Source organism: Oncorhynchus keta, unplaced genomic scaffold (genome assembly GCF_023373465.1).
Source record: "Oncorhynchus keta strain PuntledgeMale-10-30-2019 unplaced genomic scaffold, Oket_V2 Un_scaffold_21901_pilon_pilon, whole genome shotgun sequence".
Taxonomy (NCBI): Eukaryota; Metazoa; Chordata; class Actinopteri; order Salmoniformes; family Salmonidae; genus Oncorhynchus; species Oncorhynchus keta.
The window spans coordinates 71,202-96,947 of NW_026290866.1; the positions used below are offsets into that span (position 1 = coordinate 71,202).

Sequence of the window (25,746 nt, forward strand, 5' to 3'; positions counted from 1 at the left end):
GTCATGTCAATGTTTTTCAGTGTTTTCCAACAATGACAGTTCTGTTTCAGAGTGAGTCAGTCTCGGGCTATACATCCCATGGTTTAGAGTTATGTCTCAGAGTGAGTCAGTCTAGGACTATACATCCCATGGTTTAGAGTTCTGTTTCAGAGTGAGTCAGTCTACGGCTCGACTATACATCCCATGGTTTAGAGTTCTGTTTCAGAGTGAGTCAGTCTACGGCTCGACTATACATCCCATGGTTTAGAGTTCTGTTTCAGAGTGAGTCAGTCTAGGACTATACATCCCATGGTTTAGAGTTCTGTTTCAGAGTGAGTCAGTTTAGGACTATACATGGTACAGAGCGGCATAGGCAAGATGCAGTAGATGGTATGAGTAATGTAGGGTATGTAAACAAAGTGGCATAGTTTAAAGTGGCTAGTGATACATGTATTACATACAGATGGCAAGATGCAGTAGATGGTATAGAGTACAGTATATACATATGAGATGAGTAATGTAGGGTATGTAAACAAGATGCAGTAGATGGTATAGAGTACAGTATATACATATGAGATGAGTAATGTAGGGTATGTAAACAAGATGCAGTAGATGGTATAGAGTACAGTATATACATATGAGATGAGTAATGTAGGGTATGTAAACATTATATTAACAGTCATTGTTTAAAGTGGCTAGTGATACATTTTTACATCAATATCCATTATTAAAGTGGATGGAGTTGAGTCAGTATGTTGGCAGCAGCCACTCAATGTTAGTAGTGGCTGTTTAACAGTCTGATGGCCTTGAGATAGAAGCTGTTTTTCAGTCTCTTGGACCATGCTTTGATGCACCTGTACTGACCTCGCCTTCTGGATGATAGCGGGGTGAACAGGCAGTGGCTCGGGTGGTTGTTGTCCTTGATGATCTTTATGGCCTTCCTGTGACATCGGGTGGTGTAGGTGTCCTGGAGGGCAGGTAGTTTGCCCCCGGTGATGCGTTGTGCAGACCTCCCTACCCTCTGGAGAGCCTTACGGTTGTGGGCGGAGCAGTTGCCGTATCAGGCGGTGATACAGCCCGACAGGATGCTCTCGATTATGCATCTGTAAAAGTTTGTGAGTGCTTTTGGTGACAAGCCAAATTTCTTCAGCCTCCTGAGGTTGAAGAGGCGCTGCTGAGCCTTCTTCACAACGCTGTCTGTGTGGGTGGACCAATTCAGTTTGTCCGTGATGTGTACGCCAAGGAACTTAAAACTTACTAGCCTCTCCACTACTGTCCCGACGATGTGGATAGGGGGGTGCTCCCTCTGCTGTTTGAGATTGCGTCTTCTGTGGACCTATTGGGGCGGTAAGCAAATTGGAGTGGGTCTAGGGTGTCAGGTAGGGTGGAGGTGATATGGTCCTTGACTAGTCTCTCAAAGAACTTCATGATGACGGAAGTGAGTGCTACGGGCGATAGTCGTTTAGCTTTCTTGGGAACAGGAACAATGGTGGACCTCTTGAAGCATGTCTTGAAGCAGACTGGGATAAGGATTGATTGAATATGTCCGTAAACACACCAGCCAGCTGGTCTGCACAAGCTCTGAGGACGCAGCTGGGGATGCCGTCTGGGCCTGCAGCCTTGCGAGGGTTAACACGTTTAAATGTTTTACTCACTTCGGCTGCAGTGAAGGAGAGTCCGCAGGTTTTGGTAGCGGGCCGTGTCAGTGGCACTGTATTGTCCTCAAAGCGAGCAAAGAAGTTATTTAGTCTGTCTGGAAGCAAGACAACCTGGTCCGCGACAGGGCTGGTTTTCTTTTTGTAATCCGTGATTGACTCTGCCAAAATACCTCTGGTGTCTGAGCCGTTGAATTGCAACTCTACTTTGTCTCTATACTGACGCTTAGCTTGTTTGATTGCCTTGCGGAGGGAATAGCTACACTGTTTGTATTCGGTCATGTTTCCGGTCACCTTGCCCTGGTTAAAAGCAGTGGTTCGCGCTTTCAGTTTCGCGCGAATGCTGCCATCAATCCACAGTTTCTGGTTTGGGAATGTTTTAATAGCTGCTGTGGGTACGACATCGCCGATGCACTTTCTAATGAACTCGCTCACCGAATCAGCGTATGCGTCAATGTTGTTGTTGGACGCAATGCGGAACATATATCCCAATCCACGTGATCGAAGCAGTCTTGAAGCGTGGAATCAGATTGGTCGGACCAGCGTTGAACAGACCTGAGCGCGGGAGCTTCCTGTTTTAGTTTCTGTCTATAGGCTGGAAGCAACAAAATAGAGTCGTGGTCAGCTTTTCTGGAAGGAGGGTGGGGGAGGGCCTTATATGCATCGCGGAAGTTAGAATAACAATGATCCAGGGTTTTACCAGCCCTGGTTGCACAATCGATATGCTGATAGAATTTAGGGAGTCTTGTTCTCAGATTAGCCTTGTTAAAATCCACAGCTACAATGAATTCAGCCTCAGGATATGTGGTTTCCAGTTTACATAGAGTCAAATAAAGTTAGTTCAGGGCCATCGATGTGTCTGCTTGGGGGGGAATATATATGGCTGTCATTATAATCGAAGAGAATTCTCTTAGTAGATAATGCGGACGACATTTGATTGTGAGGAATTCTAAGTCAGGTGAACAGAAGGACTTGAGTTCCTGTATGTTGTTATGATCACACCACATCTCGTTAATCATAAGGAATACCCATCCGCCCCTCTTCTTACCAGAAAGATGCTTGTTTCTGTCGGCGCGATGTGTGAAGAAACCAGCTGGCTGCACCGACTCCGATAGCGTCACTCGAGTGAGCCATGTTTCCGTGAAGCAAAGAACGTTACAGTCTCTGATGTCTCTCTGGAGTGCTACCCTTGCTCGGATTTCATCAACCTTGTTGTCAAGAGACTGGACATTGGCGAGTAGTATGCTAGGGAGTGGTGCACGATGTGCCCGTCTCCGGAGCCTGACCAGAAGACCGCTTCGTTTGCCCCTTTTACGGTGACGTTGTTTAGGTTCGCCGGCTGGGATCCGATCCATTGTCCTGGGTGGTGGGCAAAACACAGGATCCGCTTCGGGAAAGTCGTATTCCTGGTCGTAATGATGTTGAGTTGACGTTGCTCTTATCCTCCCGACTGTATGTAATGAAACCTAAGATGACCTGGCGTACCAATGTAAGAAATAACACGTAAAAAAAAAAATACTGCATAGTTTCCTAGGAACGCGAAGCGAGGCGGCCATCTCTGTCGGCGCTGGAAGTCTATTAAGTCCCAATGTGGCATCAGCTATACATTCTTACAAAAAAAGGTTCCAAAACAGTTCTACAGCTGCCCCCATGGGAGAACCCCTTTTGGTTCCAGGTAGGTTCCATCCTAAGAAGAAACTTTTTCGGTTCCAGTTTGAACTTTTTCGAGTTCCGTGTAGAAGAGGGTTCTACATGGAACTCAAAAGGGTTCTTCAAAGGATCATCCTACGGGGACAGCCGAAGAAACCAAGGTGCTGTGTAGAACCTAAAAGGGTTCTAAGAGTGTACAAGCTATTATAAATACATGTTCACATCCTGTTTCAGTTAGTGCAGTAACATGCAACCTCAGCAGATCGTTACTGTGGCCTGTTAGCCTGTGGGGCTAGAGTGGTTGAGAGTGTTTTATGCCTCCTTCCTAGTGATGCTGACTGTGTGGCTGTAGCATCATTAACACTGGCTGCTTTCTTTACAGTTCAGCTCCGACTGCAAACAGGGCTGGCCTCTGACTCCAGGCTATGTGGCACTTTCCCAAAGCTCTCTCTCTCTTTCCCAAAAGCTCTTCTCTCTCTCTCTCTCTCTCGCTCTTCCTTCTATCTCTCCCCCACCCTCTCATTAACCATGAGCACACATGGAAGTAATGAAGGTCTGAAATCAACAGGAGGCCTCCCAAGCCAAATACCTTGTTTTTGTAACCTTACCCCCCCCCCACCCAGTCCCCCTTGTTTCCCAGCCCTTCACTCTCTACACCTCTAGAATTTGTGGAAGCAAAACAGGGTCTTCATATTTCATAGATAGTCATGAACTCATGGTGGAGAGATGGAAACATTCATCAAGAAAAGGTAGTTGGTTGGTGGGATAACTATTGTAAAAATGGTCAATCAGTCAACGGAAGCACCAGTCTTGTATGAACTGTGACCTGAGTGATTTTCCACTGACTGACTGTGACTGACTGACTGACCCTGGCCTTTGTTGGCATATCATGGTGGATCTGGCCCGAACAAAGCTCTTTAAGCAGCTGTGATTGTGCTCTTGTCCTGGAGCCCAGTGGGGTATTTATGATGCAGGGCAGTACAGATCCTGGAGGTATGCCTGGTCTTTTAGGGTGAGCATCACCCTCCAACTGAACTACTAAACCATTAAGACCAACCAGGAACATGTGTGATTGAAGGTGGATTTGCAGTATGACAGAACTAAGAGTGTTCTAACCATTCCCCCATCCCTCCGTCCCTCCGTCCCCAGGTACAGCAGTATTTCTCCTGTCTTCCAGAGGACAAGGTCCCCTACGTCAACAGTCCTGGAGAGAAACACAGGATCAGACAGCTGCTCTACCAGCTGCCGCCTCATGACAATGAGGTAAGAACTGAACCCAGGACAGAGAGTTAATCTACTGGGTCTGCTCTACCAGCTGCCCCCTCATGACAATGTGGTAAGAACTGAACCCAGGACAGAGAGTTAATCTACTAGTTCTGTATTCACATAGTCTCGGTTAACCCAGAACTAAAGTCTCAGGTAATGGGTCAGCTGCTTGATTAGGTTCTGGGTCCATAAGTGTTAAGAGAAGGAATTAAGAGATGCTAGAATGAGGAACGGAACCGGAACGAGGAGCTCCACCCTCTCTCTGTGCAAGTTACGGGTTGAATGTCCCCTCCCCTTCCAAATTCGAAGGATGCTAACACCTGCAAAATCGTGATTAGTCTGAATAACCTGCGAAACACCTACTGCTGCTCGTTATCCCACAGATCACATTCCAATTCCAACAGATTCTACGGTACCAGTTCAATTGACATACATCTGTCCATGAGAGATTAGTATTCACAAAGCGGATCAGGTATTCACAAACCTGATCCTAGACACTCTTTGTGAATACAGGCGCTGGTCCCAGATCTGAATGTGCTTCACCCAGACAGTGATAGTCAGCGGAGAGGGCTTTAACCACACAGATCTGGGATCAGGCCAGGTTAATGCTAACTAAAGAATGTCACCTCGTCACAGTGGAGGTATTCTAGTAAAGACAAACCACTCACATCGCCTACTACGATCGCCATAGTAACATATGGTGCATAACTGCATTTAAACAACCGGATCCTTGTAATGTCTTTCTAGATTGTAAACCAGCACTCCTTGGACCCACATTGTAACCCACGCCTTTAGTCAGCACAGTTTACACTGGGAGATGTGCAGAGGGGCTGTGTGAGGCTATCACAGAGGGCATCTTTGACTGCTCTGCTCCAGTCCTGTAGGTGGGCAGGCGTTTGTTCCTTGGAACAATAAAGCGTCTGACTGAGTGACTTTATGATGTTTGCTGCCAGGCTCAGAGCAGAGCGGCATACTGCAGCAGGGGAGAAGGGGAGATTCCAGGCATAGCTGTGGTTTACAAGGCCTCCGTAAAGTAGGGCACACACACACCAGAGAATGTTTAGAGAGCGGCGCTCCGAGGGCTCTCGTTGTGTATCAGTGTTGTTTGCTGTGTTAGGGAACCACAAAGCCCATTGTTGGTTGTTAGTCTTCCGCTCGTTTTTATTTATCTGTGTGGTAATTGTCTGCTCTAAACATCAGGCTTGGTGTGTGTACGTTCATGCCAACCTTGAGGTGAGCCTCCAGGGGAAGAACATGTGTTCTTCCATAACATAACCATAAAATACATCTGTGGTGGAAGCAGTGAGGGTTTAGGGTTTATCTGTTGGGTCAAACCTGAGTTGGTGTTATTTCTCTCTCTCTCTCTCTCTCTCTCTCTCTCTCTCTCTCTCTCTCTCTCTCTCTCTCTCTCTCTCTCTCTCTCTCTCTCTCTCTCTCTCTCTCTCTCTCTTCTCTCTCTCTCTCTCTCTCTCTCTCTCTCTCTCTCTCTCTCTCTCTCTCTCTCTCTCTCTCTCTCTCTCTCTCTCTCTCTCTCTCTCCCTCTCTCTTCTCTCTCTCTCTCTCCCTCTCTCCCTCTCTCTCTCTCCCTCTCCCCCCCTCGCTCTCTCTTCCCCCCCTCCTCCCAGGTACGGTACTGCCACTCTCTCAGTGAGGAGGAGAAGAGGGAGCTCCACATGTTCAGTGTCCAGAGAAAGAGAGAGGCTCTGGGGAGAGGAACCCCCAGGATGCTCCCCCGAGCCCTGCAACACACCCTCTGTGAACATGTACGTTCACACACACACACACACACACACACACACACACACACACACACACACACACGTTCGTACACATGCACACCCACCCACACTGCGAGTACAAACTCTATCGATATCTTTTAAAACATTTCGATACAAGTCTGGGAGGCGAGTAAGAAAATCTCTCCCAAATTACGTTAAAGCCAGTAAATATGTCCCTCCCTTCCTCATTACATGTCAATCCTATAAAGAGCTGCTTCTCCCTCCTGAAGCTCTTCCTGCTAGGTAGAGCAGCAATCCTATAAAGAGCTGCTTCTCCCTCCTGAAGCTCTTCCTGCTAGGCAGAGCAGGAAATGACAACAAGCTAACAACACAGGGCAGTACATTAGTTGTTTATTTCAAGACGTACCGACCCCCTTTGGCCTCGCTCTGTTCTATTCTAAATGTGAGTGCGTCCCAAATGGCATCCTATTCACTACATAGTGCACTTCTTTTGACCAGGGCCCAGAGGGAAGTAGTGCACGATGTAGGGAATAGGGTGCCATTTGGGACGCTAAAGCTCCAGTGATAATGTGAGGATTTAATCAAGGGCAGAGTCTGTCTCATTAACAACGAACCCACTCAGAGGGAGCAGAGAGGAGGAAGCGTGGACATTAGGAGCTCATGCTCAACCCGAGCGTGGAAGTTATTCAAGGAAAAAGAATGGGCCCAATTTCCTGCAGTCAAAAATAAATGTTAACAAGGTGTTGCGTTCATTTCAACTGTACCACTGGTCTGCAGGCACCCGTTAACCCAGTGCTCTACAGACTGTACAATAAACTCTCTCTTTCAACTGTACCACTGGTCAGCAGGCACCCGTTAACCCAGTGCTCTACAGACTGTACAATAAACTCTCTCTTTCAACTGTACCACTGGTCAGCAGGCACCCGTTAACCCAGTGCTCTACAGACTGTACAATAAACTCTCTCTTTCAACTGTACCACTGGTCAGCAGGCACCCGTTAACCCAGTGCTCTACAGACTGTACAATAAACTCTCTCTTTCAACTGTACCACTGGTCTGCAGGCACCCGTTAACCCAGTGCTCTACAGACTGTACAATAAACTCTCTCTTTCACCTGTACCACTGGTCTGCAGGCACCCGTTAACCCAGTGCTCTACAGACTGTACAATAAACTCTCTCTTTCAACTGTACCACTGGTCAGCAGGCACCCGTTAACCCAGTGCTCTACAGACTGTACAATAAACTCTCTCTCTCTCAACTGTACCACTGGTCAGCAGGCACCCGTTAACCCAGTGCTCTACAGACTGTACAATAAACTCTCTCTTTCAACTGTACCACTGGTCAGCAGGCACCCGTTAACCCAGTGCTCTACAGACTGTACAATAAACTCTCTCTTTCAACTGTACCACTGGTCTGCAGGCACCCGTTAACCCAGTGCTCTACAGACTGTACAATAAACTCTCTCTTTCAACTGTACCACTGGTCTGCAGGCACCCGTTAACCCAGTGCTCTACAGACTGTACAATAAACTCTCTCTTTCAACTGTACCACTGGTCAGCAGGCACCCGTTAACCCAGTGCTCTACAGACTGTACAATAAACTCTCTCTTTCAACTGTACCACTGGTCTGCAGGCACCCGTTAACCCAGTGCTCTACAGACTGTACAATAAACTCTCTCTTTCAACTGTACCACTGGTCAGCAGGCACCCGTTAACCCAGTGCTCTACAGACTGTACAATAAACTCTCTCTTTCAACTGTACCACTGGTCAGCAGGCACCCGTTAACCCAGTGCTCTACAGACTGTACAATAAACTCTCTCTTTCAACTGTACCACTGGTCAGCAGGCACCCGTTAACCCAGTGCTCTACAGACTGTACAATAAACTCTCTCTTTCAACTGTACCACTGGTCAGCAGGCACCCGTTAACCCAGTGCTCTACAGACTGTACAATAAACTCTCTCTTTCAACTGTACCACTGGTCAGCAGGCACCCGTTAACCCAGTGCTCTACAGACTGTACAATAAACTCTCTCTTTCAACTGTACCACTGGTCAGCAGGCACCCGTTAACCCAGTGCTCTACAGACTGTACAATAAACTCTCTCTTTCAACTGTACCACTGGTCTGCAGGCACCCGTTAACCCAGTGCTCTACAGACTGTACAATAAACTCTCTCTTTCACCTGTACCACTGGTCTGCAGGCACCCGTTAACCCAGTGCTCTACAGACTGTACAATAAACTCTCTCTTTCAACTGTACCACTGGTCAGCAGGCACCCGTTAACCCAGTGCTCTACAGACTGTACAATAAACTCTCTCTCTCAACTGTACCACTGGTCAGCAGGCACCCGTTAACCCAGTGCTCTACAGACTGTACAATAAACTCTCTCTTTCAACTGTACCACTGGTCAGCAGGCACCCGTTAACCCAGTGCTCTACAGACTGTACAATAAACTCTCTCTTTCAACTGTACCACTGGTCTGCAGGCACCCGTTAACCCAGTGCTCTACAGACTGTACAATAAACTCTCTCTTTCAACTGTACCACTGGTCTGCAGGCACCCGTTAACCCAGTGCTCTACAGACTGTACAATAAACTCTCTTTCAACTGTACCACTGGTCAGCAGGCACCCGTTAACCCAGTGCTCTACAGACTGTACAATAAACTCTCTTTCAACTGTACCACTGGTCTGCAGGCACCCGTTAACCCAGTGCTCTACAGACTGTACAATAAACTCTCTCTTTCAACTGTACCACTGGTCAGCAGGCACCCGTTAACCCAGTGCTCTACAGACTGTACAATAAACTCTCTCTTTCAACTGTACCACTGGTCAGCAGGCACCCGTTAACCCAGTGCTCTACAGACTGTACAATAAACTCTCTCTTTCAACTGTACCACTGGTCAGCAGGCACCCGTTAACCCAGTGCTCTACAGACTGTACAATAAACTCTCTCTTTCAACTGTACCACTGGTCAGCAGGCACCCGTTAACCCAGTGCTCTACAGACTGTACAATAAACTCTCTCTTTCAACTGTACCACTGGTCAGCAGGCACCCGTTAACCCAGTGCTCTACAGACTGTACAATAAACTCTCTCTTTCAACTGTACCACTGGTCAGCAGGCACCCGTTAACCCAGTGCTCTACAGACTGTACAATAAACTCTCTCTCTCTCTCTCAATTCAAAGGGCTTTTTATGGCATGGGAAACACATGTTTATATTGCCAAAGCTTGTGAATAGAATTGATCACAGTTTGGCTTGTTGAAAGCCTTCAGATCCTGTTTAAAGAGACTTAGTGCTGTACAATAGATTTAGTTCCAGCTTGTGAAATGTAATGGTCATAGTTTGGCATGTTAAAGAGCCTTAAAAACTCATTTAGAAGCACATACCATAAGTCCTTTCTGATCACTGTGGACTAGTGACCACATCCCATAAGTCCTTTCTGATCACTGTGGACTAGTGACCACATACCATAAGTCCTTTCTGATCACTGTGGACTAGTGACCACATACCATAAGTCCTTTCTGATCACTGTGGACTAGTGACCACATCCCATAAGTCCTTTCTGATCACTGTGGACTAGTGACCACATACCATAAGTCCTTTCTGATCACTGTGGACTAGTGACCACATACCATAAGTCCTTTCTGATCACTGTGGACTCGTGACCACATACCATAAGTCCTTTCTGATCACTGTGGACTCGTGACCACATACCATAAGTCCTTTCTGATCACTGTGGACTCGTGACCACATACCATAAGTCCTTTCTGATCACTGTGGACTAGTGACCACATACCATAAGTCCTTTCTGATCACCGTGGACTAGTGACCACATACCATAAGTCCTTTCTGATCACTGTGGACTCATGACAACATCCTATTAGACTAGTTACCACATCCTATTAGACTTGTGACCACATCCTATTAGACTAGTGACCACGTCATATCCTATTAGACTAGTGACCACATCCTATTAGACTAGTGACCACGTCATATCCTATTAGACTAGTGACCACATCATATCCTATTAGACTAGTGACCACATCCTATGAGACTAGTGACCACATCCTATTAGACTAGTGACCACATCCTATTAGACTAGTGACCACATCCTATGAGACTAGTGACCATATCCTATTAGACTAGTGACCACATCCTATTAGACTAGTGACCACATCCTATGAGACTAGTGACTACATCCTATTAGACTAGTGACCACATCCTATTAAGACTAGTGACCACATCCTATTAGACTAGTGAACACATGCTATTAGACTAGTGACCACGTCATATTAGACTAGTGACCACATCCTATTAGACTCGTGACTGGCATGTTGTAAAGGCATGGCTGGTTTGAGTGACTGAGTACTGGCATGTTGGAATACTACCCGTACAGACAGAGACACAGACAGAGAGAGAGAGAGAGAGAGAGAGAGAGAGAGAGAGAGAGAGAGAGAGAGAGATAGACAGAGAGAGAGAGAGAGAGAGAGAGAGAGACAGAGAGAGAGATAGAAAGGGAGAGAGACATAGACAGAAAGACATAGAGAGAGTGGTCCTTCTGTAGCTCAGTTGGTAGAGCATGGCGCTTGTAACGCCAGGGTAGTGGGTTCGATCCCCGGGACCACCCATACGTAGAATGTATGCACACATGACTGTAAGTCGCTTTGGATAAAAGCGTCTGCTAAATGGCATATATTATTATTATTATATTAGAGAGAGAGAGCGACAGAGAGAGAAAGAGCGAGAGAGAGACTCACAAAGCGGCGTAGCTTTGCCCATAGCTGTAGTTTTGATTGCTGTACCTTCAGGGGACACACGACACCCCAGTTTCCAAGGCCGATGGTGGCTTGGTAATAATGGACAACAGCTGGGGTGTCCTGTGGTCCTAGTGCTCACACCTGGGTTCAAATAGTATTTGAAATCATTTCAAATACTTTAGCCTGGCTTGATTGAGCTAGCCTAGCACAATGGGACCACTGCCCATCTGTCACTCTTGGCAGGTTAAAGCAAGCAATTAAAGTATTTGAAAGATTTATAATAGTATTTGAACCCAGGTCTGGCAGTAGTTATTTAAAGACTGATGACTGTATGTTTAGACATGCTCTGGTGAGCTTTCTGGAATCATACAATCTGAAGGGATGAGACTATATTATAGTGTTTGGTTTTACTTAAACATGCACAGAACAAAACAACACAGACACAAGGACACAAACACCATAACAATTGACTCATTCCTTGGTGTTTTGTGTGGACTGATACCCCATTGTTTAAAACATGTTGTTTTATCCCCAGTGTGGTGAGGGCATTAGTGGAGGAGAGATGGCCATCTTTGCATCGCGCGCAGGTCCGGGACCGTGCTGGCACCCAGCATGCTTTGCGTGCTCCACGTGTCAGGAGCTGCTGGTAGACCTTATCTACTTCCACCAGGATGGAAAGATCCACTGTGGACGACACCACGCTGAGCTGCTGAAACCACGATGCTCAGCCTGCGATGAGGTGAGATCACTGTGTGTGTGTGTGATCAATAACCTGTGATGAGGTTAACTCATTGCAGACATGAAACATTGAAGTGTTGGCTTAAAACAATGGCAGACTTTTTTTTCAACATACAGTACAGTAGTTAGGCTTTAGTCAGTCTGCTCATTAAACACTGGAGATAGACAGTAGCCTACTGAAGCGATGGGACTGTGTCTTTGGCTATGCCGGATTAAGTGATATGACATGCTATTCTATACCTGATTGAGCTAATCAGGTAAATGTAATTAACTAGAAAGTCGGGGCACCACGAAATAATATTTATAGAGCTGTTATCTTCCGAAGAAACTCTTAAAGACTCTTAAATATTTTATATCAATAGCAGTCAATATTAATCGTCACCTTAATTCAGTCTCATCTGAAAGTTGTAAATTCTTGGTTATCTTCACGAACCCTGGCTAACAAGTTGAATCAGCAATACAACATTGGGTTTAAATATTTATTTACTAAATACCTAACTAATCACACAGAATTACATATACACAGAATGAATCATACCTTGATTACAAATTATGTCATAAAGTAAAACGTCCTTTGCGGACGGAACAGATATGACAGCTGTTTACCCAAAGAAAAGGGGGCTGGGTTTGAGTGAAAGAGCGGGAAGACTGAAGAACAAAGGGAGAAGCGATGTCTCTGTCGGGCCGTAGGCAGCTACTCTATCATAAATACAGAATCTTATGCATTCTAAATTACCGACCATTTTGAAAAGGAAAATGCAATAAATATTTACTCTGAGCTGCGCTTCGGTAGGTTGGTGGTAGATGGAAGGCCGTGTTGCCTTTGAAGAGGCCGTGTTGTCTTTGACATCCTTTGAAGAATGTCTCTGGTGGTAAATTGGATAAGTTGTTGTACCGTCGTTGTGTGGTAGATGGGATACTCTGTCTGTTCTTTCCTAGCCCACATTTGCAGCTAATGTTGCTAACTCGACGGCTAGGAGGTATCACTTCTGTAGTGAATAAGAGTTCAAAGTTCATACCATTCGCAACCAAAGCTCACGCTGAGGTTGGCTTCGTTCTGTAGTTATTATCTGAACCCTCTGACATCGGACCGTCATCCTAATGTATCCGGAACAGGAGTGAGAAGGGTGTGTTTCATAGTTTATAGCCCATGTCTCTTCACGGGGGCAGGCCACTGATTGAGCAGAGCCCTAACCTTATGAAAACACAAATCTCTCATTTGGAAGCAAAAATTACATTTAATCTTTTCACCAATAATTTTATATTCAAACATTTAAATTGCACAACAATTCCATGTGAATCTGATAACTATAATGTGTAGACTTTCCACTGTATCGTTTATGCCATCCTATCACTGATGAGAATGTCTCAGATGAGAACCGAACTGACATCATATTTATTAAATACCAATGCATACGTTCAACTGGTTGGATTACCAAAATATGGTTCATTTCCCCCCACCTTCTGATGTTCCCAGAATCTCTGTTTAACAAAGGCTATTCAAGAGTCCCTCTGTAGAGTCAAGAGAAAGGGAAGGGAGAAAGGTGTTTATGGGGGGGGTCATAAACCTTACCCACAGGCCAACGTCATGACATGACCAATAAGCTTATTGCACAATTATATATATATGCCATTTAGCTGACGCTTTTATCCAAAGCGACTTACAGTCATGTGTGCATACATTCTACGTATGGGTGGTCCCGGGAATCGAACCCACTACCCTGGCATTACAAGCGCCATGCTCTACCAACTGAGCCACAGAAGGACCACTTAGGACCAATTAGTAACTGAAGTTGAATTCATCTTGTGTTTGTCTGTTTCCTAATGATTCTATAAGTAGCAGACAGTATTTAAACATGTCTGTTTATCCCCCACCCCCCTCCCTCCCCTCAGATAATTTTTTCAGATGAGTGCACGGAGGCCGAGGGGCGTCACTGGCACATGAAGCACTTTGCCTGTTTCGAGTGTGAGACGGTGCTCGGCGGTCAGCGATACATCATGAAAGATGGCCGCCCCTACTGCTGCGGCTGCTTCGAGTCTCTGTACGCGGAGTACTGTGAAGCCTGCGGGGAGAATATAGGTGAGTCAATATCTCTGGTTCATATGTGGTCAATCTATGCCCGATTACTGGAATAAATAAAGAGTTGTTGACATAATGTGTAGCCTGTTGCTGAAGCCTTTTAAAGATGCTCTACATTCACCACCTCTCCTTCTCTTCCCTCCATTCCTCTCTCCCTCCCTTCTTGCCTCCACCAGGAGTGGACCATGCCCAGATGACCTACGAGGGTGTCCACTGGCACGCTACAGACACGTGTTTCTGCTGTGCCCAGTGTAAGAGCTCCCTGCTGGGCTGTCCCTTCCTTCCCAAGCAGGGCCGTATCTACTGCTCCAAGGCCTGCAGCCTGGGAGAGGATGTCTACGCCTCAGACTCCTCCGACTCGGTCTTCCAGTCCGCCGGCTCTCGTGAATCCCGCCAGAGTCACATGGGCAAACGCAGCCACCCGGTGGCTGAACAGTGGAGGCAGTCCCAGCTCTTCAGCCCGGTTGCAGTGGCTGACTATAACAAGACTTCTAGTCTATATGGAGACAGAGGGGACAGAGAAATGGATATTGTGGGTCAAAAGCTGTCCCACATGGGCTTCACTGAGGAGCACACCTGGAGGGACCGAGAGGACGCTCCAGAGGATCCAGAGGAGTGGGCCGAACACGAGGACTACATGACACAGCTCCTGCTCAAGTTCGGGGACCGCGCCGGGTTCTTCCAGACGCAGCCTTCAGAGGAACCCGGCACCAGTAGGTCAGCCGAACCCTGGCTGAAGCCTGAGACTAAACCAGCCTCCATCTCCACCACCACCAGTCCCACGAACCAGAGCCACAGTCATCTGCCTGAGATGTACTGGGCCCAGTCCCAGGATGGGCTGGTCAGTAAGAAGCACCTGCCTGAGATGTACTGGGCACAGTCCCAAGACGGGCTTGGGGATTCGGCTTACGGAAGCCATCCGGGCCCTGCTAGTGCCAGAAAGATCCATGATCTGGAGCTGGACCAGGGGCTGATGGACCAGAAGGTTAGCGCTGGGGGAGCAGGGTTATGGATGCTGGACCCCAGGGAGTGGTGCGAAGACTCTCTGGAGTGTATCACAGACGAGCTGAGGAAGACTGAGCATAGTGTCGGAGACTCCATGGACTCTCTAGCCCTCTCTAACATCACTGGTAAGAGTTCATATCACATGCGCTTCTTTGTTCACTGTAAAACAGTGTTTGGTGAACTTCTGGTGAAAGTAGTCTGGTGAAGGTAGTCGGCGATCAGTTATTAATTCCAGTGTAATAATGGAGATTTACATGGAACAGGAAAAAATAGTATGAAAAGCCATTAAACAAAATAGCTACAGTAATTAGCTACAGTAAAGAACTCCTGCTTTCCTGCTTCTGTCGAGTAACACAGCTTTATATTGTCCTGTCCTCCCAGGTGCGTCAGCGGATGGAGACAGTAAGGAGGGTCAGATCCTCTACTCTCTCCACAACCTGCTGGACCCAGAAGACTGTGAGAAGATGAGCATCATGGGCACCCTCAACTCATCCATGCTCCACCGCAGCACCAACTCTCTGGATCATCAGGAGGGGGCAGCAGACCAGGAGGAAGAGGAGGTGCGGAGGGGGGCACAGAGGGTACAGGGGCCGGTGTCTTTGCCCCTCCCACCCCTCCCTCCTAAACAGGAGGTTCCACCACCTCACCTTCAGCTGCCAGTGTTGAGGAGGAGCAGGTCCCAGTCCACACGGCCACCTGGCCAGCAGATGGTCAAGTTCTCTGAGGACACGGTAGATAACGGGTCTTGCCAGAACCTGGCGGTGCGTCAGCCTCCTCAGAGTGAGAGGACGCGTCGGAGGGTGTACCACCACGAGGACCCCGAAAGGCCACACCGGCACCATCACGGCCGCCACCACAACCGTAGAACCCGCTCAGACAACGCTCTTAACCTCCTGCCTAAGGAACGGGTGCAGAGGCCCTACGAGGGACATGGTCTGAGTTCCCTTCAGGAACATCACGCGGCCCTCTTCAACCAACCTGGCCCTGGTGCTCACAGGCCACCAACCTATCCCCACACCACTTCAGACTACTCCCTCCAGGCTCGGGGTGACCGGGATCGCGACCGCTTCCTAGGTGGCCTGTACGCTGACGAGGAAGACTGGTGCTCCACCTGCTCCTCCTCTTCCTCAGACTCTGAGGAGGAAGGTTACTTCCTGGGGCAGCTCATTCCCCAGCCCAGGGTTCCTAGCAGGTATCAATACTACACTGAGGACTTCCCAACACGCGTTACGGCCATGTCGCCCAACGACTCACGGACTAAATCCAGAAAGAAGGGTCACAGAGGCAAGAACTGCATAATTTCATAATCTATCTGTTTTACTTCCAGCACTAATCATTTGTGGACAGGTGAGACCAGTTCTTTGTAGTTGGACTTGCTGGACAAAACATTGTCCATATTATTGGACTTCTTATTATGGGTCATGTCTAAAACTCAAACCATGCCAGAAGACCTAAAAAAAAAAAGACTACATTTTCTCCTTTTCTTTTTATAAAATTCATCAAAAAAACACTTTTTTTTTTACATTGTATGATAAACCATTGAAAGTATTCCAGCAATACCATTGTGTGCATTAAATGGCAATTAATGCACTATTGTTATTGCTGACAGGGAAAGGAATAGTTAGTAAAGTAGACGTCTAGGGACTAACCAACATAATTATTTAATAGTACAAAATATGAATGTGTATATTAAGTTAAAATGTTAATACTGGTATTTTTATATCCCTGAGTTTTAACTAAGATTTTTTTCTGGTTTTGATGTAAACAAAGTTGGCGTAGGGAGGCGGGGCAAGCTGTTGTCGTAGAAACAAGCAGAGCTATTTTGCACGCATCACTTGTCAACCAATCAAGGCTTCACAAAAAACAAACCAACTATTGCCAGAATACAAACCATATGCTTACTCAAATCAAAATGCCATAATATCTGGTTTCTGGCAACAATTTACATGAAGTTGCTCTTAAACCTCTCAACTTCAAAGTGATACCCTGAGTCTTCGCTGTATTCCAATGTTAATTCTCTAACACGCTTGTCCCTCAGGGTGTAAAATACAACATAAAACCAACCTGTCCAGATTCAGTTACATTACAGAGCTCTTCTCCATACATGCCCTTTATACAGCGCAAGTCATTGTACCATGAATACTTAACTGTTATGTGATGTAAAGAAGCTTTTAATAAATATTCTTACCAAATGTTTCAGCTTTTTGTATGTACTAGAATAACTGATTTGGTAGCGTTTTTAGACATAGTAAATATTCAAATATACAATGCCAATAACTTGGTGTTTAAGCAGTGCACCTAAACCAAAACACTGACCCACAAAGTATCATCGGATGGAACCAAACCTGATACGTGAATGGTAGATACTACATAGTCTACTAGACCATTTACATAACCAAACCTGATACGTGAATGGTAGATACTACATAGTCTACTAGACCATTTACATAACCAAACCTGATACGTGAATGGTAGATACTACATAGTCTACTAGACCGTTTACATAACCAAACCTGATACGTGAATGGTAGATACTACATAGTCTACTAGACTGTTTACATAACCAAACCTGATACGTGAATGGTAGATACTACATAGTCTACTAGACCATTTACATAACCAAACCTGATACGTGAATGGTAGATACTACATAGTCTACTAGACCATTTACATAACCAAACCTGATACGTGAATGGTAGATACTACATAGTCTACTAGACCGTTTACATAACCAAACCTGATACGTGAATGGTAGATACTACATAGTCTACTAGACTGTTTACATAACCAAACCTGATACGTGAATGGTAGATACTACATAGTCTACTAGACCATTTACATAACCAAACCTGATACGTGAATGGTAGATACTACATAGTCTACTAGACCGTTTACATAACCAAACCTGATACGTGAATGGTAGATACTACATAGTCTACTAGACCGTTTACATAACCAAACCTGATACGTGAATGGTAGATACTACATAGTCTACTAGACCGTTTACATAACCAAACCTGATACGTGAATGGTAGATACTACATAGTCTACTAGACCGTTTACATAACCAAACCTGATACGTGAATGGTAGATACTACATAGTCTACTAGACCATTTACATAACCAAACCTGATACGTGAATGGTAGATACTACATAGTCTACTAGACCGTTTACATAACCAAACCTGATACGTGAATGGTAGATACTACATAGTCTACTAGACCATTTACATAACCAAACCTGATACGTGAATGGTAGATACTACATAGTCTACTAGACCGTTTACATAACCAAACCTGATACGTGAATGGTAGATACTACATAGTCTACTAGACCGTTTACATAACCAAACCTGATACGTGAATGGTAGATACTACATAGTCTACTAGACCATTTACATAACCAAACCTGATACGTGAATGGTAGATACTACATAGTCTACTAGACCATTTACATAACCAAACCTGATACGTGAATGGTAGATACTACATAGTCTACTAGACCATTTACATAACCAAACCTGATACGTGAATGGTAGATACTACATAGTCTACTAGACTGTTTACATAACCAAACCTGATACGTGAATGGTAGATACTACATAGTCTACTAGACCGTTTACATAACCAAACCTGATACGTGAATGGTAGATACTACATAGTCTACTAGACCGTTTACATAACCAAACCTGATACGTGAATGGTAGATACTACATAGTCTACTAGACTGTTTACATAACCAAACCTGATACGTGAATGGTAGATACTACATAGTCTACTAGACCATTTACATAACCAAACCTGATACGTGAATGGTAGATACTACATAGTCTACTAGACCATTTACATAACCAAACCTGATACGTGAATGGTAGATACTACATAGTCTACTAGACCGTTTACATAACCAAACCTGATACGTGAATGGTAGATACTACATAGTCTACTAGACCGTTTACATAACCAAACCTGATACGTGAATGGTAGATACTACATAGTCTACTAGACCGTTTACATAACCAAACCTGATACGTGAATGGTAGATACTACATAGTCTACTAGACCGTTTACATAACCAAACCTGATACGTGAATGGTAGATACTACATAGTCTACTAGACCATTTACATAACCAAACCTGATACGTGAATGGTAGATACTACATAGTCTACTAGACCGTTTACATAACCAAACCTGATACGTGAATGGTAGATACTACATAGTCTACTAGACCATTTACATAACCAAACCTGATACGTGAATGGTAGATACTACATAGTCTACTAGACCGTTTACATAACCAAACCTGATACGTGAATGGTAGATACTACATAGTCTACTAGACCATTTACATAACCAAACCTGATACGTGAATGGTAGATACTACATAGTCTACTAGACTGTTTACATAACCAAACCTGATACGTGAATGGTAGATACTACATAGTCTACTAGACCGTTTACATAACCAAACCTGATACGTGAATGGTAGATACTACATAGTCTACTAGACCGTTTACATAACCAAACCTGATACGTGAATGGTAGATACTACATAGTCTACTAGACCATTTACATAACCAAACCTGATACGTGAATGGTAGATACTACATAGTCTACTAGACCGTTTACATAACCAAACCTGATACGTGAATGGTAGATACTACATAGTCTACTAGACCGTTTACATAACCAAACCTGATACGTGAATGGTAGATACTACATAGTCTACTAGACCGTTTACATAACCAAACCTGATACGTGAATGGTAGATACTACATAGTCTACTAGACCGTTTACATAACCAAACCTGATACGTGAATGGTAGATACTACATAGTCTACTAGACCGTTTACATAACCAAACCTGATACGTGAATGGTAGATACTACATAGTCTACTAGACCATTTACATAATAAAAACCATCTTTATTATTGTTACACTCAAAAATCGTTTTAAATCACAAATCATCAAAGACGTGTCAGTTCCACATATAGAAAGTTGAGTTGAGCATCTGACGTTTAGAAAGTGTTTTGTTTCTTCTCCCAGCCAGATTAGCACTGATGGTGAATACAACACTCTGTCAGGAAACACAACATGGAATCCCACTGGCTGAAGTAGAACACAGTCAGATTCACACATTTTCCATACAAAAGAAAAGCAAGAACATGAATATTCTCAGACCATACAAGACTTTACACAAGTAGCACAATCCTACTCCCAGGCAGTAGCACCAAAAGTCTTGCTTCAGCTGCAGCAATCTCAAATCAAATGTACCTAGCAGGAAGAGTTCATAAAACAAGAACTGGACTCATACAATACCAGTCAAAAGTTTGGACACACCTACTCATTCCTGGGATTTTCTTTATTTTTGCCATTTTCTACATTGTAGAATAATAGCGAAGGCATCAAAACTATTAAATAACACATATGAAATCATGTAGTAACCAAAAAAAGTGTTACAAAAAAATATATTGTATATTTGCAATTCTGACAGCTTTGCACTCTCTTGGCATTCCCTCAACCAGCTTCACGATGTAGTCACCTGGAATGCATTTCAATTAACAGATGTGCCTTTGTTAGAAGTAAATTTGTATAATTTCTTTCCTTAATGCGTTTGAGCCAATCATCTGTGTTGTGACAAGGTAGGGGTGGTATACAGAAGATAGCCCTATTTGGTAAAATACCAAGTCCATAGTATGGCAAGAAGAGCTCAAATAAGCAAAGAGAAACGACTTTAAGACATGAAGGTCAGTCAATCCGGAAAACATTAAGAACTTTTAAAGTTTCTTCAAGTGCAGTCGCAAAAACCATCAAGCACTATGATGAAACTGGCTCTCAAGAGAACCACCACAGGAAAGGAAGATCCAGAGGTACCTCTGCTGCAGAGGATAAATTCATTAGTTACCAGCCTCAGAAATTGCAGACCAAATAAATGCTTCAAGTATCAGACACATCAACATTAACTGTTCAGAGGAGACTGCGTGAAATCAGGCCTTTATGGTAGAATTGCTGCAAAGAAACCACTACTAAAGGATTCCAATAATAAAGAAGAGACTTGCTTGGGCCAAAAAACACGAGCAATGGACATTAGACTGGTGGAAATCTGTGCTTTGGTCTGAGTCCAAATTTGAGCTTTTTGGCTCCAACCGCCGTGTCGTTGTGAGACGCAGAGTAGGTGAACGGATGATCTCCACATGTGTGGTTCCCACCGTGAAGCATGGAGGAGGTGGTGTGATGGTGCTTTGTTGGTGACACTGTCTGTGATTTTAGAATTCAAGACACACTTAACCAGCATGGCTACCACAGCATTCTGCTACGGATGCCATCCTATCTGGTTTGCGCTTAGTGTGACTATCATTTGTTTTTAAACAGGACAATGACCCAACACACCACCAGGCTGTGTAAAGACTATCTGACCAAGGAGAGTGATGCAGTGCTGCATCAGATGACCTGGCCTCCACAATCACCCAGCCTCTACCCAATTGAGGTGGTTTGGGATGAGTACGACCGCAGAGTGAAGGAAAAGCAGCCAACAAGTGCTCAGCATATGTGGGAACTCCTTAAAGACTTTTGGAAAAGCATTCCAGGTGAAGCTGGTTGAGAGAATACCAAGAGTGTGCAAAGCTGTCATCAAGGCAAAGGGTGGCTACTTTGAAGACTCAAATATAAAACGTTTTTATTTGTTTAACACTTTCTTGGTTGCTACATGATTCCATATGTGTTATTTCATAGTGTTGATGTCTTCACTATTATTCTACAATGTAGAAAATTGTAAAAATAAAGAAAAACCCTTGAATGAGTAGGTGTGTCCAAACCTTTGACTGGTACTGTAGTAGCAGAGCATTGTTTGTGGTACCAGTAGATACTGACCTATAACACTTCACACATCATCATTAGATTACCAGTTCAGTAAAAAACACTGATGACCAGTCCCTATGGTTACACTGGTTAACAACAGTTTTAAAATCAGTAAATCCCAGATGAACTATTAGCCTAAATTGACATACCAGTTCTACTTGTTAAAACCAATACCCTCATCGGGTGGTGAGGAAGTAGCTGAACAGGACTTTGAACACTGTTTTTGACAACATGGACTAATTACTGCTGGACATTATCAGTACATATGGGTGACCTGGTGCACGTCTGGTCTGAAACCCAGAAAGATGGGAAAACATGGGGCCAATACTGCTCAAGATATCCACAGTCTTAACACATGGCAGACCCCTGGGAGTCCTGCCCTCACTGTATGCCGGAGGCCCCAAAAAAAGACTGGACCTGATTGGCTCCCTTACAGTAAGATGGGACGCGATTGGCTGTCTGTCTCAGACAGAGGGTTCCGGTTGCCGTACGACCTCAATCACCTGATCCAGATCGGTGATGAAGTGCTTGAGGTCGTCAAGGCAACGCTCCCTGATCTCTCCCAGGTTCTCCCGGAGTGGAGTCTGCAGCTGCTTCTCCAGATTGGCGTCCTTAGCAACCAGCATCTTCACTACCATGCCAAACGTCTCACAGTCCTGCCGGTACACCTGGAAAACAACAACACAACATCAGAAACAGGAGCCAATAATACTTCATTTTGGTCATTTAGCAGATGCTCTTATCCACAAGGAATTTCAGTCAGTGCAATCTAATACAACAAGCACAATACAACATGATCAACAAGTAGTGAACATCTTCAACTACAGAGCTGGAACAAATGAACAGCACTCGCTCTTCAGAGATTAGGAACATCAGTACTTCCTTGGAAAATGGGTCTGGTTTTAGAAACTATTTCCTGATGAGCCCCGAGCTAGCTCACGTCTACATGCTCGTTCAATAGCCCTGCGAAGGGAGAAGAGAACACTCTGGTGTGAACACACACTTCATTGTGTTAACACGTAGACCCAGGTCTCCTGTCAGCACACAAGCCTTCTTATTGGCTAGCCTGGCCCCGGAGCCAATAAAAACCCAGTAAAGTAGAGGAGTTGAGGCTCTAGGGCTTGTAACAGGTGTGAGGGGAACAATGAGAGGAGAGGTGTTAAAACCTGGATGAGAACTGCTGACCCCACACCTAGTCTTCAATGGCTCACACAGACCAAACAGCAAATACACTACGGATGTCATATAAGGTCAGATCTAGTGTACAGTCTAATGATTTGATCAGAGGATTTGTCTAGTTTATCTAAAATGAATTCAATCCAACATCAACATTTGGATTACAAGAGCTAAATAAAAGGCCTTAAATCTGTCATCTTTCCCGTCACCATAAATCACAAATGGAAACATGCACCGACAAGGAAAGAGTTAAATAACGGAGGGAAAACACCAAGAGAAGACACTGTTGAACTGTCATTAAGATGAAAAACAGTCCACCCCATTGCCCCAGGGTGACACCTGGAGAAGGTTCTCATCATAAACATGCAGAAGGAGAGAGAAAAGTGGCCTGTTTAGAATTGTGACTTTCTACCGACCAACATGGGAGCAGAGAACACATGCAGTCAAGATCATTATGGACATTCCAACATGGTCCACTCACTAGCCCTTGGTTACCACACCCTGACAGCTCTCCACTGCACACTGTGAGCTGTCTGACAGCACGGGGCTGTGCTGTCCAGAGTAGTTTAGCTTCCAGCTACAGTCCTTTTCCCAGGGCCTCTGAGTCTGCAGCTATAAGAGGTGAGTCACTGTCAGGCCTTTAGGAAACAGACCTGTCACTCTATTTTCCCTTTCTCTCCTACTCGCTCTCTTATCTTGCTCTCTTTTTCTGTCTCTCTCTCAATTCAATTCAAGGGCTTTATTGACATGGGAAACATATGTTAACGTTGCCAAAGCAAGTGAGATAGATCATAAAGAAAAGTGGAATAAACAAAAAATGTACAGTAAACATTACACTCACAAAAGTTACAAAATAATAGACATAAAACGTCATATTATGTGGAAATAGTTAAAGTACCGGGGAAAATAAATAAGCATAAATATGGTGTTTGTTCTTCACTGGTTGTCATTTTCTTGTGGAAACAGATCTTGCTGCTGTGATGGCACACTGAGGTATTTCACCCAGTAGATATGGGAGTTTATCAAAAACATTTATTTCTGTTGAATTCTTTGTGGATCTGTGTAATCATCTCTCTCCTACTGCCTCCTGTCCTGTGTGAACAGTGAGGTGAACTATCACTAGTCTTCTCTCTCCTACTGGCTCCTGTCCTGTGTGAACAGTGAGGTGAACTATCACTAGTCTTCTCTCTCCTACTGGCTCCTGTCCTGTGTGAACAGTGAGGTGAACTATCACTAGTCTTCTCTCTCCTACTGGCTCCTGTCCTGTGTGAACAGTGAGGTGAACTATCACTAATCTTCTCTCTCCTACTGGCTCCTGTCCTGTGTGAACAGTGAGGTGAACTATCACTAATCTTCTCTCTCCTACTGGCTCCTGTCCTGTGTGAACAGTGAGGTGAACTATCACTAATCTTCTCTCTCCTACTGGCTCCTGTCCTGTGTGAACAGTGAGGTGAACTATCACTAATCTTCTCTCTCCTACTGGCTCCTGTCCTGTGTGAACAGTGAGGTGAACTATCACTAGTCTTCTCTCTCCTACTGGCTCCTGTCCTGTGTGAACAGTGAGGTGAACTATCACTAATCTTCTCTCTCCTACTGGCTCCTGTCCTGTGTGAACAGTGAGGTGAACTATCACTAATCTTCTCTCTCCTACTGGCTCCTGTCCTGTGTGAACAGTGAGGTGAACTATCACTAGTCTTCTCTCTCCTACTGGCTCCTGTCCTGTGTGAACAGTGAGGTGAACTATCACTAATCTTCTCTCTCCTACTGGCTCCTGTCCTGTGTGAACAGTGAGGTGAACTATCACTAATCTTCTCTCTCCTACTGGCTCCTGTCCTGTGTGAACAGTGAGGTGAACTATCACTAGTCTTCTCTCTCCTACTGGCTCCTGTCCTGTGTGAACAGTGAGGTGAACTATCACTAATCTTCTCTCTCCTACTGGCTCCTGTCCTGTGTGAACAGTGAGGTGAACTATCACTAATCTTCTCTCTCCTACTGGCTCCTGTCCTGTGTGAACAGTGAGGTGAACTATCACTAATCTTCTCTCTCCTACTGGCTCCTGTCCTGTGTGAACAGTGAGGTGAACTATCACTAATCTTCTCTCTCCTACTGGCTCCTGTCCTGTGTGAACAGTGAGGTGAACTATCACTAGTCTTCTCTCTCCTACTGGCTCCTGTCCTGTGTGAACAGTGAGGTGAACTATCACTAATCTTCTCTCTCCTACTGGCTCCTGTCCTGTGTGAACAGTGAGGTGAACTATCACTAATCTTCTCTCTCCTACTGGCTCCTGTCCTGTGTGAACAGTGAGGTGAACTATCACTAATCTTCTCTCTCCTACTGGCTCCTGTCCTGTGTGAACAGTGAGGTGAACTATCACTAGTCTTCTCTCTCCTACTGGCTCCTGTCCTGTGTGAACAGTGAGGTGAACTATCACTAATCTTCTCTCTCCTACTGGCTCCTGTCCTGTGTGAACAGTGAGGTGAACTATCACTAATCTTCTCTTTGTGGGTTCAAATGCCTTCGCTTTCATTTTTCTAATATAATAATAATATAATAATATATGCCATTTAGCTGACGCTTTTATCCAAAGCGACTTACAGTCATGTGTGCATACATTCTACGTATGGGTGGTCCCGGGAATCGAACCCACTACCCTGGCGTTACAAGCGCCATGCTCTACCAACTGAGCCACAGAAGGACCAAAGATGTAGATCTTTTACTGCTCTAGTGATGTAAGTATTGTTTGGATAACCTTATTCACTATTTATTGTGGATTGACTTGTATTTTATTTGTTTCACTCGATGTGATGTGCACTGCACACCGGAAGAAGAATTATCACATTAA

The 25,746-nt window shown here is 44.8% G+C and overlaps 2 protein-coding genes and 3 long non-coding RNA genes across 18 annotated transcripts in view; 2 read left to right on the top strand and 3 right to left on the bottom strand.

Moving 5' to 3' along the window:
• prickle1b (prickle homolog 1b) overlaps positions 1 to 17,067 on the top strand; it is a 65,392-nt gene extending 48,325 nt beyond the window's left edge. For both annotated transcript variants that reach the window (XM_052515161.1, XM_052515160.1), the window contains exons 3-8: positions 4,434 to 4,547; positions 6,176 to 6,313; positions 11,581 to 11,784; positions 13,677 to 13,863; positions 14,040 to 14,993; positions 15,250 to 17,067. In XM_052515161.1, the coding sequence (XP_052371121.1) occupies positions 4,434 to 4,547; positions 6,176 to 6,313; positions 11,581 to 11,784; positions 13,677 to 13,863; positions 14,040 to 14,993; positions 15,250 to 16,175 (2,523 nt within the window). In that variant the 3' untranslated portion in view covers positions 16,176 to 17,067. The remainder of the gene's footprint in view (positions 1 to 4,433; positions 4,548 to 6,175; positions 6,314 to 11,580; positions 11,785 to 13,676; positions 13,864 to 14,039; positions 14,994 to 15,249) is intronic.
• On the bottom strand, positions 6,531 to 8,817 carry LOC127928140 (uncharacterized). Of its 4 annotated transcripts, none has more exons than XR_008130576.1 (3): positions 8,470 to 8,817; positions 7,403 to 8,043; positions 6,531 to 7,260 (listed from the first exon to the last, which is right to left on the bottom strand). It is a non-coding gene; the product is annotated as an uncharacterized LOC127928140 (long non-coding RNA). The 4 variants fall into 4 exon arrangements; XR_008130573.1 differs by having other exon boundaries at positions 7,403 to 8,114; XR_008130575.1 differs by having other exon boundaries at positions 6,531 to 7,189; positions 7,403 to 8,185.
• On the bottom strand, positions 17,043 to 19,727 carry LOC127928139 (uncharacterized). Of its 2 annotated transcripts, none has more exons than XR_008130572.1 (3): positions 19,398 to 19,727; positions 19,230 to 19,285; positions 17,043 to 18,837 (listed from the first exon to the last, which is right to left on the bottom strand). It is a non-coding gene; the product is annotated as an uncharacterized LOC127928139 (long non-coding RNA). The 2 variants fall into 2 exon arrangements; XR_008130571.1 differs by having other exon boundaries at positions 17,043 to 18,893.
• A 47-nt stretch (positions 19,728 to 19,774) lies between these two features.
• Positions 19,775 to 25,746, bottom strand: part of LOC118382645 (periphilin-1-like) — a 78,607-nt gene continuing 72,635 nt past the window's right edge. The window contains exon 11 of the mRNA XM_052515153.1: positions 19,775 to 22,396. Within this exon, the coding sequence (XP_052371113.1) occupies positions 22,193 to 22,396 (204 nt within the window). The 3' untranslated portion in view covers positions 19,775 to 22,192. The remainder of the gene's footprint in view (positions 22,397 to 25,746) is intronic.
• LOC127928138 (uncharacterized) lies at positions 22,411 to 25,432 on the top strand. 9 transcript variants are annotated; one of them, XR_008130568.1, is made up of 3 exons: positions 22,411 to 24,126; positions 24,241 to 24,639; positions 24,697 to 25,432. It is a non-coding gene; the product is annotated as an uncharacterized LOC127928138 (long non-coding RNA). The 9 variants fall into 9 exon arrangements; XR_008130565.1 differs by having other exon boundaries at positions 24,241 to 24,582; positions 24,640 to 25,432; XR_008130569.1 differs by having other exon boundaries at positions 24,241 to 24,468; positions 24,526 to 25,432.